This window comes from Blennius ocellaris, assembly GCF_963422515.1.
Source record: "Blennius ocellaris genome assembly, chromosome: 3".
In the NCBI taxonomy this organism is placed as follows: domain Eukaryota; kingdom Metazoa; phylum Chordata; class Actinopteri; order Blenniiformes; family Blenniidae; genus Blennius; species Blennius ocellaris.
Genome location: NC_137652.1, coordinates 21544285 through 21560970, shown reverse-complemented (window position 1 = coordinate 21560970; position 16686 = coordinate 21544285). Strand labels below are relative to the sequence as shown.

Sequence of the window (16686 nt, the reverse complement as noted above, 5' to 3'; positions counted from 1 at the left end):
CTATTGGATGAATTGGCTGCCTTGCATGGCCGTTGCCTACATTGGTGAGTGAATGAGTGATTTAACAAAGCAAAGCAGTGGAAGAGCAGGTGAAATCCATTTTCACATACTGATCTGTTTACTGATCTGTAGCTATATATATTTATATATTTATATATATATTCAATATAAGGAAGAACCGTTCCGATTCTTCCTTTCTTTTTGTTTTGTCATGATAAAGTCTAAGTTGCAAAAATCTATAGAAGTCTTGGCTGATTAAACCAAAACGATTCTTAAGATCATGAAATTGTCGCAGTGTACCTCTATCATGGAGATCATGGTGTATTACCATTCCTTTATCTACCCACTGTTTAAATCTGGTATCCAACCTGTTTGGTGAAAAAATGTGTCATAACCTATCCGACTCGTATTCCACTATGGTTTCAAATCTTAGTTGATGTCTTTATCCAAGGATTTGTGTTTTTCAGATAGTTAACCAATCCACTGTCTCCAATTATCGCTGGCAAAGTAGGGTCACTCTATGATTTTTTTTTTTTTATTTAAAAAAAATGACAAAAACAAATTCTGGGGGACTGGAGAAGCTGCTTGCTGTGATATGTTCTTCCATGAAATCTTCAAATGAACAGCTTGCACCACACCTGAAGATATTTTTGTGACAAAACTCACAAACACACCAGGACTGAACTTCTCGCCACTCTTTGACTGAATGGCGTGATTTTTAATCCACATCCAATCCGCCATATGTTCCACAGACATTTCCGAGGACTGTACAGTTTACGTTAAAACTTAACATGAATTTACACAAACACAAAAAGAAGACACGGATGTTTGGGGGATTTACAGCAAATAAGGTATAAATGCTCTTCTGTGCTTTGGATATGAGTCATATTTGCTAATGTAGAGTTCATGACAAAGCTGTCCCGCCAATGCCTGGTTGAAGAGGACATAGAGGACCACAAGCCACAATGTAAAGGAAAGCCCTCCGCCGACCAGACTCAGCGATACATAGATCAACAGCTCAGCAAAGTAATGTGGACAAGAAACCAGCTCGAACCAGCCTCCCCTTGGCACTTTGTGATCCAACGTTTCTATCGAACCTGCAAGACACACCAAATGAAAACACATCACATTCAAATGTAAACTCAAAGGGAATGATCACTCTTCAAGTTCATTGTTTTAGTTTTCACTTGCATCATTTTTATTTCAAGGTAAAAAAAAAAGAAGCTCCTTTCAGTTAAAACCTTTGATAAACAGTTTTGCTTTGGGCTTCAAGGTGAACAGTTTGCAGATGAGAATGATGTTGAGGACAGTTGCTGCCGCAGCGACAGAGACCGTGGTTTACCCTAAACCTGGATGACAACTGGATGAATACAGATCTGTGGTTCCCAATTCTGCTTCTCAAGTCAGGGCATGAGAGCTCACTCATTTGAATCAGATGTGTCGGAGCAGAGAGAAACCTAAAAACCTGCAGGGCAGCAGTCCTTGAATTGGGAACGACTGATATCGGTGTTGTAAGTGTGAACATGTTAAACATGACAACCGCATAAAATGAGTTGAACAAAGTGATTGCATTATGTTTAACTTCTCCGTACCCGGCAAGAGGCCACTGACTGATCAAAACCACCATCTAACTTGTGTTTGATACTGCCTAGCATAATATAAAGTTTGAAAAAAGTGGATAAGGTAGAAGTCCCTAAAAGTTACACATAATATATGAAGGACTTCAGAGAAATGCTAGGTGGTGATTAGTTATTTGTGACAAAGTAAAGATAAATAAATACCTGAGTGTCCAGTGCGAAGCCTGGCAAGCAGAGCGATTGACTGATGCTGCAGCTTTGAGGCCCCTAGAAAAAGTAGCAATCCTGTGAGGTGAAACAAGTTCACCTCCGCAAGCTGGGTTTCCCTCCCTGGAAAGGAGAGCACAGACATCAGCAACCACGCAGCGAATTGTGGGGCACCACTGAATGTATAGACGATTAGCCAATATCGGCCAACTTAACCTTGTTCTGCACAGTCTGAGCAAAGCACCGTCAGCCCCAGCACAACGTAGTAACACAAACCGAACAGATACTGCACCAGATGCATGGCTCCATCTGAGAAAACGCTGACGAACAGGCACTCCAGCAGTCTCCTGAGCGAGTGGATGCAGAGCAGCGTCTGCACCAGGAGCGCAGACGGCTGTGGGACTGTCGGCAGCACCAACGTCAGAAAACAGCCAACTTGAATATTACAAAAGGTGCATCTCCAGCTATGGGCCTGTTTCACAAATCAGTCAACTCAAAACTCAGAATCAGAGTTAACACAAGCTAAATTTAAGTTAAATTAACTCAGTATTCAATATTACATTGGCCCTAATAGGATAACAAATTAGATGTGCTGCGAACACTGGATTAAAAAAAAAACATGTTGGATTACACACATTGGAGCTTTCCCCCTCAAAAAAAAAAAATAAATGAATGAAATTCTTCGTTTATAATTTTCCCTTGCTCAACCTGTCTGAGATGGCATTAAATAATCTCCACCAGTTTTAGCTAAGTTGCCACCGAAACAACAAAATGAAAGGTTTTAGCTGCAAGGCCTGATAAATTCATATTAATTCACATTGAAGGTCGTGGGTTCAAGTACCGGGGATTTTCCATGTGGTGTTTGCATGTTCTGCCCGTGTGTGTATGGGTTTCCTCCAACGGTCCAAAAACATGAACGTCTTAATTAGAATTTTCAGTCAGCTGCATCAAAGCGACACCTGAATTACACAAAGGTGTGATTTTAGGCAGTCCTTTCCTGTGTCAAAGAGGTGCAAACAGTTCATTAATTTACTATATAATTCATCAATGCATTGATGAACTATATAGCTTGCAGTCTTTACCATTTTACTGCAGTGGCATATTCACTTTGAATATGTGCTTATATATTTTGTAAGTTCACTAACCCGTGTAACGTCAATGCGGTGACCAAACAGCTGTTTGTCTGGGGAATCATAGTATTAAAACTTCATACGCGATTATTTTACCACGTATTTTAACTGTGTTCACCTCCTTTGAAAGATGAAAATTCAGCAATATCTCTTCATGAACTGCCAACCAAAAGCTTGACGTTTAATCTCATTGTAGAAAATCTGCTCTGTGAAACAGGCCCCCTAACAAAACTTGGGTATTTTACCTTGATCACGAGAACTGGGCACACCTGTCAACCTGTCTAACAGAGCAGTGAGCCATGGTGGGCATGGCTGATTATAAAATAGAAAGTTAAGCATCAGGACCAGAAGAAAACCATTCCAGCAAACAGAGACGGCGTAGAAGTGCCAGAACCATCTGAAAGGAGAGGAAAAAGACTCCGATGACTTTCGGTTGTTTTTTTCCTTTACTTTATTAAGGGCAAGAATGCAATCTAATGTGATCCAGAGAAATTATTACAAACAAGTCTTCATAGAAGTGTGTGATAGCCATTTACAACATATATTATGTTTCAGAACAGACATTTGACAATGGCTGTAACACATCTAAAATGAAAAGAAAAGGTTGAAACAAGCCGAAACCGCAGCGTAAAAGTGCAAAAAGTGAAAGTAAAACGTTTTCTGGTGGCTACTACCAGACATAAACAAAACGTTTGATAAGTTTGTACCATTCCCAGTCACCTTTTCGGGACGTCAAACACACGCAGCCATTTCTCTCGCTTGAGGCTCTGCTTTGTTTTCCCGTAGCGGATCAAATCCTGAAACAGGACATAAACGCCAAATGTTTCATATCGGTTTTTCTGCTGTGCGAAGATTTTGTGAGCGCAAAAAGCTACAAGGAAGCAGAAGGCCAGGAAACCCCACAGGACGTCTATTAATCCTACAGAGAACCTGGACATGCTCATCGCGCACTCCGAGTGGAAAACTGTTGTGTGCACCGCGGAAAGGAGACCGTCGCTAAGTTCCGGTTATTCGACAGTTCCGGATATTTTTCGATAAACCTTAATTTGTCCCATAGGCCACAAGTTTGTCTATTAAAGTATTCGGAGATCTAGAATGACCGACATTATTATTATTATTATTATTATTATTATTATTATTAATACTACTACTACTACTAATAATAATTATTATTATTATTTACTTTCATCTACTGTGCAAACTGCTGCATTGGTAGAAATATGTACAGTGGCCGTGAGATGCAAAACAAAATTACAACATGTGAAACACTTTTACAAACTGCGATACAAATTTACAAGTGAGTGGAAACTGTTGCGACATGTTGCAGGCTTGCAGTCGTGCACGCTTCCTATTGGCTGGAGGAAACACAAACAGATGACGTAATACGGAAGTGGAGTCTTACTTTGTGATAGTGCTCTATGGAAAAAAGAAAAAAAAAAAAGATGGTGCTCTATGGTGCTCCAGCCTTCATAGATTGATCAGAGACACGGTGAATATCTTGATAGCTCGACCAGACAGCCTAAATATATTCCGAGATTGATCAGAGAGCCTGAATATCTTCGAAGATCGATCGTGGAGGTGACCGGTGAAGTTTCCTCCGGAAACATGAAGATCTTGTTGTTGTTTGTTTGTTTGGGACTCGTCCAGTGTTACGATGACGGTATGCTGTTTTTCTTACTCCTAAACTGCTTAGAAATGTAACTTACCATTAGCAGTCAGTGCCGCTTCCACGTTGTTTTAATGACGTATTACCACTATATGCAAACGTTACTTTCAGTTTGATGTTTAGTTGTCTGCTTCCTCTTCCTCAAGTTGTTTCATTCTGGGCTTTTTTTTTTTTTTTATATATACGAGCGTGTATATAATCCAGCAGGTGTAAATCCAGTCTGCATTTACAGTGAAACAATGGATCATTCTGAAGATATGCTACAACTTCATCCATCCACATTGACAGTTGCACCCTGGACTCTCATCACTTTTTAACAACTACATTATTCCTCATCATGGTAGCTGAACATCGGATGAATAATCAAACACTCATGATGATGTAGAATCTTTTGCTTTGGGACTTGTTGATGTGGTTGTGTTTTGTCATTTTCCCTTGTTTTTTGTGCTTCTGACTTCATGTGGTCAATACGTTTTGATTTAACGTTGAAGTAATTTAGTAAATCTTGGTTAATAGATCTCCGTTTGATTTTCCAAATTCGTAGACATGTAGAGAATGAAAGCACATCGCCTGGGAACATGAGATAAAGAAAAAGAATAATGAGGATTATGAGCCACATTTCAAGCTCAGACAAACTCCTCTGAATGACCAGAGGTTAACATCTCGAAGAAAGTGTCTGTTGTGTATATTCATTTATGTACCAGCTGTAAAAATGTCACGTTGAATATATTTTCCTTCTTTCCTTCCACCTGCAGGCAGCGTGTTGCTGCGGGACATCCAGGCTCTGACCCTGTACAAGAATCGTCAGACCACAGCAAGGCGCTCCTCGCCGATTCCCCAGCTGAAGTGTGTTGGCGGCTCGGCGGGCTGCCACGTCTACGTCCCCGACGTGGTCCAGTGTGTCAACAAGGGCTGGGATGGAGTGGATGTACAGGTGAGCAGGACATTGCCAGTTCCTGTGAGTTACATCAGAAAGTAACTTTTACTTATTGCATATGTCTCTTTCTCCAAGGCCCATTTTAATAATGTGTATTATCTGTTTGTGTTTATCTCAGCTCTCAGAACTGTGTGGGTCAGTTTAATGATGGATTCACTTTAAGATCAGCTGAAGTTCGTCCAGTTACTGGGAGGAAGAGGCTCTAAAATCTGGACATATATATATATATATATAAGAATTTCAATGTTAGATGAAGACTTCTGTCAGCTCACATTCAGATTATAGTGCATCTTCCTACGATTATTCTTTTTTGTTCAATAGCTTTTGAAAAACATGAATAGTACATCAAGCTATGAAGTTAACACAAAATCGGTCATCTTTAAATGTGTAAAAGAGTTTACGTCGAATTTTTCAAAATTTGGTAGATTACGGAGTGATGATGTCTGACATCACAAAATGTGTATTAAAAAGTGCCCTTGATATACATGACATTTTCATGCACGTTTGCGATTCACGGTCCTTATTGTTGAGGTTGGTATTAAAGGAGAAAAGCACCCAGATATTTATGTGATCGTGAGAAGAGTGAAGCAGAAGATTCTACAAATCTTGTACAACCCGTCCTCATATCAGTTTGCCGCACCGACACGTTTCCTTGCTGGTTGAAGTGTTGAAAGCAGCTCTCGGTGACCGTTTCTCCATCACAGTGGGAATGTCGGACCGACATGGACAACGCCTACCGGTTTGGCCACGTCGAGGTGAGCTGTGAGGGCTACGGCCACCCTGCTGACGCGTACGTGTTGAAGGGTTCCTGTGGGCTGGAGTACACGCTGGAGCTGACTGCCGAGGGTCGGAGGGGCTCTCAGGGAAGCTGGGGCTCCCAGACTGGATCCAAGGGCTTTGGAGGTACGAGGACGTGGAGGTCAGATGGTGGATTCATTTCCGTTAAAGGACGAGTGTGTAAACGGTTGTTTGTCTCCTGTGTTTTTCAGGTCTTGGGGATTTTGCTTCTAGTTTCTTCAGTGGTTTCTCTGGAAACAGACATCAGCAGCAGCAGCAACAGTATCAGAGCGCGCACCCCTCAGGCTCTGGGGATTCCGGGGACTCTGGGGGTCTGCTGGGTCTGGCTGTTCTGCTGCTGTTAGCCTACGGTGTCTACAAGCTGTTTCTCAGTGGGAACACAGCCCAGCAGGATGGTGGAGCGGCGGGGCAGCCCAGAGACAATACTCATGACTCCACGGCAGGACCCCCGCCCCCGGGATTCAGACCTGACTTCACAGGTAGCCCCCTGCACTGTTCGTGCCATTGCTGTGATGCAAAGTGACTGTTCTTGACTGTGTTCGCTTGTTTCTGTTCAGGCTATTCTGGGGCCAGCCCCGGCTACAGCGGGTTCTCTCAGAGACAGCAGTACCCCGGAGGCTGGGGCCAGGGGGGGGCCGGCAATACGGGGGGAGGCTTCTGGACCGGCATGGGAACAGGGGGGGTGCTGGGGTATCTGTTTGGTCGTCAGAGGTAAATGGAGACGGAGAGACTGGAAGAATATGAAGCAGACTTGTGGACCTGTGAGTGATTTTTCTTCTGTTTATTCTCCAGAAATCAGCCTTACAACCACAACCACAACTACCCCAGCTACAGTAACAGAAGCTTTTCTTCTCCTCCTCCTCCTCCGGCTCCTTCGTCCTCGGGGACACGCACTGCCTCAGGTAGAAACGCTGCACCTTTGTCCAGGGTGAACCCCTGGTCAGATTTCCTCGCCATCTCGGCCTGAACAAACTCAAAAAAACAAAGCAAACTGCTCACAAAAAAAGCCTGGAGTCGAATCGGGAATATTCCCACCGTGAGCTGAAGGCGTTAACCACTTTTGTTTCTAGAAAGTCAAATTCATTACATTGCATATAAAAAAAAGGATTATCCATTATTTTATCTGATCCATATTAAGTCCATTTATTCCTTTGAAGTTAGTTTTCCATTGGAGGGTGTGACATTGAGAAACAGACATCCAACAAAACTGGAATATAGATTTTATTCCTGGTGTTTCGTTTGTCTTGCTGAGTTAAGCAACTTCCCCCCGGGGCTTTCTCGGGTATTTACAACTTTTGTCAAACCTCTCCCCTTTATGAGGTTTCTTATGCTTGCTGCCCAGAGGCATCCCCACGCATGATGATGCCACCACCGTGTTTCACAGTGTGAAAAGCTTGTGCTGGTTGACTTATGATAGCTGGTCTCCCTTAATCTAAACCTTTTAGACCAACTAGTCTGTTCTGCCTCTGCTCTGGTCATCATATAAACCTTTCAGAGTGAACAACCCTGAAAAGTCTTGTCGTCTGTGTGGTTTGTAGATGTCAGCTGCTCTTCTCAGCATCCATCCCTTCACTTATAGTTTCTAATAATTAATCAGTCAGTTAACCAGCTATTCCAAACACCGACACATCATGACACTGCACGTTAGCATTGCTGTCTCAATGTTTCCTTTATATTTATTGGTTTTGACAATATGTGTGCTACTTTCTCATTTATGTCTGTTTTATTGACTTTTTTTTTAATATTTACTGAAATGTATCAACGGAATTTCATTGTGGAATGAAGGTTTAACTTGAATGACTGTGTTTGTGGTTCAGGATTCGGAGGAACCAAAAGAAGATAAAGCCTGCAGTTTCAAGCGAAGCAGTGAAAAAGAGCCTGTCGTCATGCACAGATGAGCCCGAGTCTTCAGTACAGTGTGCCGACTGCACACGTCTTTTAATACTCCAAAGAGCTGGCTTTTTTTCCTGAGTCCAGTTTAACCATTGGTAGACGTCAAAAATGTATCATTGCTCTTGTTTCAACGTGTTTTAATATAGTGATTGTACTGTGTAGCTCACTCCTTCCTCTCCAGCATGGAGGTTTTAGTGCTTTGCTTGAGTTACTGCTGTGCTGTGCTTTTGTCTTCCTGCAGAAGCTGCAGCACCTTTCTCATTCCAGATCAATATACTGATAGATGTGAATGAAATGAAGCTGTGCACCACGGGACGAACACATAATGGAACAAGACTGATGTGACTTTGCTAAGATTCATCCATTCATGTCACTCTCATCAGAGCTTTGATATCAGCTTTTGCTTCAGATATTTCTTAAATGGAATTGTTTAAATATTCACTGTGATAAATGTGCTATTTTTGTGGAAGTTATGTGGGATATTTCAATAAATAATTGATAAAAAAAAAAGTCATTCTGTTTTCTGCTGTTCCTATTCTCAAGACAAAAGAACATTCTTTGAGTGAAATTGCACACTTAAGATGAAAACAACTTTATGGGATTTTATCAATTGAAAATGAGATTTTACTAATCCAACACATTTTTGATCCCTGTAAATTTTTTATCAAGTAACTTTGTTGCTTTTTATTTTCTGATTTAACTGATTTAGATTTATTCCAGTTTTTGTTTTATATAGTTGTACTATTTTTGAGAAATAACCAACAAGGCGTACGGGGGATTGTTTAAGCTCTTCCGCCCCCTGCTGGCTGCTTTCAGCACTTTATAGTCCCTGTCCGCCCGGCGCCCTCAGCTGGCCACCCCAGGTACTGCAGTCCCTGTCCGCCCAGCAGAAGCCGTGGGTTTCCATGATGACGCTGTTTCCAGTGTGGCTGTAGCGGCGGAGCAGAAACCACGGCGGCCCCCAGCGCCGACCCGGTCAGCGCGTGTCCGCCTCGGCGTCCCCCGGTCCCTACCTGTCGCCTGGTGTCACGGTAGGCTGCCGCTATGGTCCCTCGGCTCTGCCTGGCCCGGGCCGGCCGCCGCTCGGGCGGCTGCAGGCCGGGCCGAGTCACTGCGCGTTCCGGTTGTCATCGGAACTGGTTTTCCGTGTTGCGAAACCGGAAGTTGCTGAAAGGACCAGTTCCTTGAAGTCGGAATTCGTCCTCGTAAAGTCGGACAACTTGGAAGACTTACGGTTTGATTTGTGAGTATTATTTCTGAATAGTTTATCTCTCTGTTGGCACGCGGCAGACATTTGGTTCTTCCTGCACTCAGAACTGTGTGTGTAGTTACGTTGTTGTTGTGATTTCTGTTGCTAACATAAGCTAATGATGCTATACAGTAGCTAGCCTCTACTAGATAAATGTTTATTAGAACACTCTGGCAGGGGGGTGGAGGGAGGGTGATGTGACAGTTAGTAGGTGTGTTTCCAGCAGAGCAGTCAGTGATGGAGGGAGGACTGACTGTCATGTTGCTATTAGGACTGTTATAGCAGATTTCATTCAGTTTTAACTAATAATGTCATTGACTGTGATCAAATATAGTTTCAGCTCATATACATTTGTTAAAAACTTGTCTTACCACTCCTGGAAACAAAGGAGAATTAAAGACATGTTTTATTTTGTCTTTATATTGGTTTGTAGTCAGATAAATTGCTGTTCTCCGAAACAGTTAAAGGTCATGAGAGGAAGTCAATGTTAGTTCTTTAATTGATGTCAATCAGGGTCCTTGTTTTCAGATATTACAGTGCCTGTTGTAAACATGTTTGTGTTTCTCACTTTGCTGTGTGTGTGTATGTCTACAGGAGTTCCACCCGGAACCGGAACCATCCTGGGCTCCTTCACCAAGCTGTCTGTGTTATTTACTCTTGATGATGTCGACTGAAGAAAACGGAGGTTAGATATAAATATTTCCCTCGTGATTGTTGTTTTATCGTATCGTATGAGCACAAGGAAATTTGCACACTCCCAACACATGTTGTTTGTTTTCCAGATGATCTTGAAGACTTTAAACCAAACATTTCTACTGCGGCCATGCCAGTCAACCTGGGATTTTCGACAGAGCAGACGCTGTTTGTCATTGATCTGATCCGCGAGTACATCGAGGCTGACGGGGAAGGACCTCCAAGGTCCCTCAAAGAGCTCAGTTACCGGCTGAAACTGGCCAAAAAATCCAAGAAGCAGATGTGGGAGAGCATGGCCGAGAAGCTGAGGGAGCGTTTCAACGAGAACTTTCTACCAGAGCGGGTGCAAAGGAAGTGGTTCACCCTGGTGGAAGGTTACAAGAGGGTCAAAGACAACAATGCGCTGCACGGAAAAGGCCCCATCAGATTTAAGTTTTACAAGGAAATGAACGACCTCATCGGCGGCCAGGATGATTTTGTGTTTCCAGTCGTGGGGTCGTCGCGCGGGCTGGAGGTGCGAGGGCCCAAAGTCCTTGAACTTCCCCCGAAGGCCTTTTCCACACACCTGACTCTCACCAGTCCCTCTATTCTATTCGGCACGGCGGCTCTGAGTGCTCAGCCTCTCTGTTCCGCCTACAACGCTCCACCTCGCTCGCCCATGTCCAACCCCCCGTCCCCCTCGCCTTACTGCCAAGCCCCGTCCCCCGTAGCCTCCACCAGTTCAGTCGACATGCCGGCCGCGCCCCCCAGGAACTCCCGGAAGCGCCGCCGGGAGGACGACATGGTGGCCTTCCTCAGGGAGGCAGAAGTAGCCTGTCAGCGACGCCATGAGGAAACTCTGGCCCAGATGAAATCTGCACAGGAGAACTTTGAGGCTCTGCTGACAAAGATCATTGAGAAGATGTAAACAAACTGTATTTAACTGCTCTTTTGTATATAGCTGTTTGCTCTTGGCTGCACCAATAAAACATTGTTTTCCTTTTATCCAAGTCTTTTCCTTGAATTGACATTAATCCTGGGGGACGTAAGTAAGTAAAGGCAATCTCCTTAAAAATAACAAAAAAAACCTTAAAATCTTTAATTTCACGCCGTGGATCCCGCTAAAAGTCCTGCCAGTCTGGAAGCAACAACTGCAGGCAGGGGAGACATTTTAACAAGAACTAAGATTTCTTAAAGCAGTACTGAGACCAAGAGCTAGTGTCCGATACTCCTGAAATCCTTTCTGATGGTCTCGTGGGGAAAACTTGTAGCTTATCTGGTAATTAGGATGAAGTACTTGTGAGAAACTAGCCAGACCAACTAACTCAAAAAAAAATTTTCACAACAGATCTTAAGGTCAGTCAAGAAGTGAACAGCAGCTTGCAATGATGGTCACAGTCTGGAGATCAGCGACGCAGTAGTGCTCACGTCAGTCTGCAGATAAAACTCTTAATGGGTCTGATGTCCAGGTTTTTGTGTTGTGCAGTTAAACAAGTCTAGTAAAGCATGGGGGTGGCAGCATCATGCATTACTTGCAAAATTATCAGATTTGAAAAGGGTCTTATCAGCAAGCCGAGCACGTGAAGACCCCCCTCAACCGGGGCATTGACAGAGCTCTCATCGCAACTGGACAACGTGCAGGAAGGATCTTCCTATTTGTCTTCCAAAGGACAGACAAGCTGGCAAAGGGTGAAAGAGTTCTGATTTAAATGTGTCTCAGGACTGCTGCTTGTGGCCTTTTCTGTACTCTTAAGAATATCCTGGAGCTCCGTTCCGCCTTCTCTGGTAGAATCACGTCTAACGAAAACAGACGAGTCAATTTTAAAGGCGTGTCATTCGTAATTCCCCGGGACAGCGGGTTGTGCTTGCATAAAAAGCTATAAACATGATTGATATTGTTATTTAAACGTTTTGTGAATCAAAAGCTTTCAAAGTCCATATTAGACAGAGTTTGATCGTGGTGGTGTAAAGACATTCCCAAGTGTACTTCTTCAGATGTTGACAATACGTGACCCTAGAAACCCGTCTGACCACTGTGACGAACACACGTTTGGAAAAAGCAGTTTTATTTTCTCTCGCGTTTCTACAACCACCGATTCAAACTTTTAAGTCTATTGTCCAAACGGCAGGCTGGAGCTTTGAGTCAGCCACAGACAGGAAGTGCCCATTCTCTGTGAAAGAAAGAGGCATACTACTTCCTGTCAGCAGGTCTGTCCGAACGGCGTTTGTTGTCGCCTTCTTTCCTGCATCGTCTGAGGAATACGCTTGGTGAGGACGTGAACGCTTGAGTTGTGAAACTCCAGGCTGTGAGGAGTCGGTGCAGACTTTTCTCATGTGTTCATACGCTGCTTTTCTGTGAAACAAACAAAAACAAGACTGGGATCCAAGTATTGTATGAATAGATTGAGATGCAACAGGGTGAAGAAATTACTTGGTTTAATTGAAGTTTTTATTTATTAACTTGCTCCAGATTTACTTAATTCAGTTTTCTAATCACATGCATTGCCTTAAAGCTATTTGTGTCATTTGTTTAGCCGTTAACCCTAAACAACTTCTTAATGCTCTTTTTGAATAAAAGGTACTGCATTTTAAAATCCTATTTATTTCATGTACTCTTTTAACATATTTTTTTTATTTTACATTAGTTCTACTCACTTTGATATATTTTAAAACCACATTCATGTCATGATCTGTTTGCAACTACTTGGTTACATACCAGAAGTTCATCTTGTCCATTTCAGACAGTATTCAATCAGCTTTAAAACATTATTTACTCAGGTTACTCCGTTTCAAGCCTTTTTTTAGGTACTCCCATCATTGCAGAGTTCACTTTTACAGCGGGATTGTTGTCGTGTCATTGAACTCTTACATCTTTCTTGTATTTGATTGCAGGACTTTGAGTCGAACCATTGAAGTGGTGAAATGAATTCTCCGGAAGAAGAAGAAGAGGTGAGTTGAAACTAAACCGTGATTTTCCCACTGACTTTTCCCAGTTTCCACTTCTTGTCCTGACCCACACTGCACAGGAACCGCACCACTGTGGGCCGTGTGGCAGCGCCGTCAGCAAGGGGAACCGGTGGGAGCACCCCGTGAAACCGGAGCAACCCGAGGATCCCGGGGAACCCGAGGAAACGGCGTACCTGTGTGAGCAGTGTGGGAGCGTTTTCCCCGAGCGGAGCTCCCACGCGGCCCACGTCTGTGAGCGTTCCGGACCGTTCCAGTGCGAGCGCTGCGAGCAGAGCTTCGGCCAGCTCAAAGACTTGGCGGCGCACGTTCGCGTCCACGGCGAGGAGAAGCCGCACAGCTGTGACTTCTGCGGCAGGAGCTTCCGCTGCCTGAGCACGTACAAGAACCACGTGCGCATCCACACGGGCGAGAAGCCGTACTGCTGCGACTTCTGCGGGAACCGGTTCACCCAGTGCAGCACCTACATCCAGCACCTGCGCATCCACACGGGGGAGAAGCCCTACAAGTGCGAGCAGTGCGGCAAGAGCTTCAGCCGCGTGAGCTACTACAACCAGCACCAGCGCATCCACACCGGCGAGAAGTCCAACTGGTGCGACACGTGCGGGCGCGGGTTCAGCCGGCTGGGCAGCTACATGCGACACCTGCGCGTGCACACGGGCGAGAAGCCGTACCGCTGCGAGCAGTGCGACAGGAGCTTCAGCCAGTCGGGGAGTTACAACCAGCACCTGCGCACGCACACGGGTGAGAAGCCGTACTGGTGCTCCCACTGCAAGCGGTACTTCGCCTGGTCTTTGTCCCTGAGGAAACACCGCTGCGTCAAAGTGGACGAGGACAAGGCGGACTGCGAGAAGGACGCCGGCGGACTCACGGTTTGATAAAGGCCTCGCTGTCAACCTTCGTGTTTGAGGTCAGCAGAAGTGAAAGGCACCGAAAAGGCAGTACGGAACAATTGCATTGTATTGTACTTTTTATACAACATTCCAACTTTTTAGAACGTTAAAGAAAAAAACATGTCAGGACGTGTTTGAAGATCTTTAGCATGTAGCATAGCTCAGAGCTACGTCCTGCACCTGATTGGACACACGTCTGCTCCTGCAGCTCAAACCAAACCAAGTTCTGTCACAAACGTTTCTATTTTATGACTTAAACGGTTCAGAGAAAAGTATTTCTGAAAACATTTGATGGTGCGAAAAAAAGCTGCCTAGTTGTTGAACCTGCATTGTTTTAAATCCACGACGGCGAGTTGAGAGCTTTCGCCAAAGGTTTCGCGACGCTTCGACGCTCAGCTCCCTGTGACCGTGACTGGGGAAGCGGGAAGTAGATGGTTCCTGTGGACACACGCACCATGACTCGGTTTGTATTTACTGTTTGATTAGAGAGAAACGGCTCAGTTAGTTTTCTCCACACGTCTTTAATTCACCTGTAACTGGACAAAGTTCTCAAGCTCTTCTAAAGAGGGAATCATTGACCAGTCCTCAGTCCATTTAGACTTTTAAATCCTTGAGTGAGTTAATTGTTTTTTTTTTTTTTTTACAACAGTCAGCTCCTCTCATCTCTTCTGTTTGTAAACAATGTGCAGCCTTACACATATTTGCCTTAGATGCAGTTTCACAACTTAATATTTTGATGAAGTATATCCTTTGTTTAGTTTTTTTTACCTGTATTACTGTACTATGATGAATGATGCTCTGTGTGATGAACTGAGGTTTAGTTTTCTGAAGTTGGGACTGTAGGTAAGATAAGTAGTCACTATGGTCATTTAGGAAATCTGTGTATCAATCAAATGTTAAATAAAAAGTCCAGATACTGAACAATGTATAAAAGCTTGTAAGATTTCTGTTGTACAGTTAAAAACTTTCCCCAGACACAGTTATAGTAGGGTTTTTTTTACCAACATATGGATTTAGACAGATAGGAAGTGTGTTGAAGCTCGTCTGCTGCTGCTTTCTGACACTTTTAATGGCTGATTTCAGTTCTTCTCTTTCAACTTAAAAGCTCTTTAACATGAAAATTTCCACTGTTTCCTTTTCAAGTCTCCCCTCGAACCGAATGGACCCGAGAGTTTCATCTCAAACAGTTTTTTCAGGCTCTGTCCTGGATATTTTCATGGACTTTCAGTACCAGAAGCAGCTGAGAAGCCCTACAGCATGATGGTGCCTCCACCATGGCCCCCAAATAAATCATTGCACTTAAATTCCCAAAGAGTTGTACTTTGGTTGAATTTGTCCAAAGAACGCGATTCGAGAGACTGGAGCATAAAAAAATCTTAATATAAATCACATCACGTGTTAAAAAAGCAACTCAAAAATGATCAGACTCATAGTCTTGAGAGTACGGTATACAGGTCTCTTGTTTGGATTGTAAGAAAAACAAAAAGTGAAACCAGGATCTATTTTTGTTGTAGAGTTTGATTGTGGAACTGATGTTATTGTGTGCTGACTGTCAGTCTTTTTATTAAATGAACCTGTCACACAAGAGTGTAGTGTGAGTGCATTGCGTCATTGTCAGCTGCATAGTGAAGAAATCCTTTTCCAAGTCAGACAATTTGTTAACGGATTTATTAAAGCTCACTCAGACAATACAAACATTTCAGACTTTTTTTTATAATATAATCATTTATATGAAGTTTGATTGTGACACATTTACTCACTCAATCACAGCCTTTATTTTTTTTTTCAGTGTCTACAAAGCCTAACAATGGGAGAAGTTTTTTTTTAATGTCTTTATACATCGATACTGAAAAATATTGGTTATCAGCAATACCAGTATTATCAACATCGGTCAGATTTTCTGCATCGGTGCATCCCTAATGTTTTGCATCAGAACAAAAGAAAACATTTTTTGATGCCATTATTGACAGTTTATTCTGCTCTGATGAGACTGAACTGAAATTAACTCTTAATATTCTTCAGCTCCTCTGACTGATTAGAGACAACGGTGAATATTGATGATTGACTTGCATGGGGTCATTTTCCACACGTGTAAAGTCTGTCAGAGCCACACATCCTGATGACAGAGAGGCTTTTATAGCTCTTGAAACCTCACAAGGTTTCTTTTTTTGTAAAACCTCCACACGTCATCATGTTGTGATCCCACCGGTTTCCTCTGTGTCGCGCGCGCTCTTCGTGTCTTGGCCGACCTCCGCGACGCAGCGGTGCTTCTTTAGGGACTGCGACCTGGTGAAGAGCCTCTTGCAGAGCGAGCACCAGTACGGCTTCTCACCCGTGTGGACGCGCAGGTGTCGGCTGTAGCTGTACGAGCTGTTGAAGCTCTTCCCGCACTGTCGGCAGCTGAACGGCTGCTCCCCCGTGTGGACGCGGTGGTGGCGCACGTAGTTGCTGAGGCGTCCGAAGCCTCTGCCGCACTCTGTGCACTGGTACGGCTTCTCGCCGGTGTGCGTGAGCACGTGCTGCTTGTACGTCTTGGAGATGGAGAAGCTCTTGTCGCACAGCTTGCACCGGAAAGGCTTCTCTCCCGTGTGGATGCGCAGGTGAGACTTGTAGTTGCCCAGCTGGGAGAAGCTCCTGCCGCACTGCGGGCAGCAGTAGGGCTTCTCCCCCGTGTGGACTCGCAGGTGGACCTTGTAGCTG

General features: G+C 43.9%; 4 protein-coding genes across 5 annotated transcripts; 3 read left to right on the top strand and 1 right to left on the bottom strand.

Annotated features, from left to right (window-relative positions):
- Positions 1 to 713: 713 nt before the first annotated feature.
- Positions 714 to 3865, bottom strand: srd5a3 (steroid 5 alpha-reductase 3). 2 transcript variants are annotated; one of them, XM_080520801.1, is made up of 5 exons: positions 3635 to 3865; positions 3160 to 3311; positions 2001 to 2186; positions 1782 to 1907; positions 714 to 1097 (listed from the first exon to the last, which is right to left on the bottom strand). In XM_080520801.1, exons 1-5 carry the CDS (start codon positions 3856 to 3858, stop codon positions 838 to 840), a joined length of 948 nt encoding a protein of 315 aa, XP_080376927.1. In that variant the 5' UTR covers positions 3859 to 3865; the 3' UTR covers positions 714 to 837. The 2 variants fall into 2 exon arrangements, with proteins under 2 accessions (XP_080376927.1, XP_080376928.1); XM_080520802.1 differs by having other exon boundaries at positions 2061 to 2186.
- Positions 3866 to 4321: 456 nt separating this feature from the next.
- Positions 4322 to 8718, top strand: saraf (store-operated calcium entry-associated regulatory factor). The gene is made up of 7 exons (XM_080518440.1): positions 4322 to 4574; positions 5336 to 5514; positions 6222 to 6420; positions 6507 to 6794; positions 6873 to 7026; positions 7108 to 7217; positions 8133 to 8718. Exons 1-7 carry the CDS (start codon positions 4520 to 4522, stop codon positions 8156 to 8158), a joined length of 1011 nt encoding a protein of 336 aa, XP_080374566.1. The 5' UTR covers positions 4322 to 4519; the 3' UTR covers positions 8159 to 8718.
- Positions 8719 to 9108: 390 nt separating this feature from the next.
- LOC308146575 (uncharacterized protein) lies at positions 9109 to 15536 on the top strand. Its single transcript, XM_080518462.1, has 3 exons — positions 9109 to 9239; positions 13022 to 13078; positions 13156 to 15536. Exons 2-3 carry the CDS (start codon positions 13052 to 13054, stop codon positions 13969 to 13971), a joined length of 843 nt encoding a protein of 280 aa, XP_080374588.1. The 5' UTR covers positions 9109 to 9239; positions 13022 to 13051; the 3' UTR covers positions 13972 to 15536.
- On the top strand, positions 9340 to 11134 carry LOC308146563 (uncharacterized protein). The gene is made up of 3 exons (XM_080518452.1): positions 9340 to 9451; positions 10052 to 10142; positions 10240 to 11134. Exons 2-3 carry the CDS (start codon positions 10118 to 10120, stop codon positions 11055 to 11057), a joined length of 843 nt encoding a protein of 280 aa, XP_080374578.1. The 5' UTR covers positions 9340 to 9451; positions 10052 to 10117; the 3' UTR covers positions 11058 to 11134.
- Positions 15537 to 16686: the final 1150 nt, after the last annotated feature.

Excerpts from the sequence above, each read along its gene's own strand:
- LOC308146575 (XM_080518462.1), top strand. The coding sequence starts at position 13,052 with ATGAATTCTCCGGAAGAAGAAGAAGAG. Across the intron at positions 13,079-13,155 it reads CTCCGGAAGAAGAAGAAGAG|GAACCGCACCACTGTGGGCC; the intron begins GTGAGTTGAAAC and ends CACACTGCACAG.
- LOC308146563 (XM_080518452.1), top strand. The coding sequence starts at position 10,118 with ATGATGTCGACTGAAGAAAACGGAG. Across the intron at positions 10,143-10,239 it reads GTCGACTGAAGAAAACGGAG|ATGATCTTGAAGACTTTAAA; the intron begins GTTAGATATAAA and ends TTTGTTTTCCAG.
- saraf (XM_080518440.1), top strand. The coding sequence starts at position 4,520 with ATGAAGATCTTGTTGTTGTTTGTTTGTTTGGGACTCGTCCAGTGTTAC. Across the intron at positions 6,795-6,872 it reads ATTCAGACCTGACTTCACAG|GCTATTCTGGGGCCAGCCCC; the intron begins GTAGCCCCCTGC and ends GTTTCTGTTCAG. Across the intron at positions 7,218-8,132 it reads GGGGACACGCACTGCCTCAG|GATTCGGAGGAACCAAAAGA; the intron begins GTAGAAACGCTG and ends TTTGTGGTTCAG.
- srd5a3 (XM_080520801.1), bottom strand. The coding sequence starts at position 3,858 with ATGAGCATGTCCAGGTTCTCTGTAGGATTAATAGACGTCCTGTGGGGT. Across the intron at positions 3,312-3,634 it reads GTGTTTGACGTCCCGAAAAG|ATGGTTCTGGCACTTCTACG; the intron begins GTGACTGGGAAT and ends CTCTCCTTTCAG. Across the intron at positions 1,098-1,781 it reads GCTTCGCACTGGACACTCAG|GTTCGATAGAAACGTTGGAT; the intron begins GTATTTATTTAT and ends TGTGTCTTGCAG.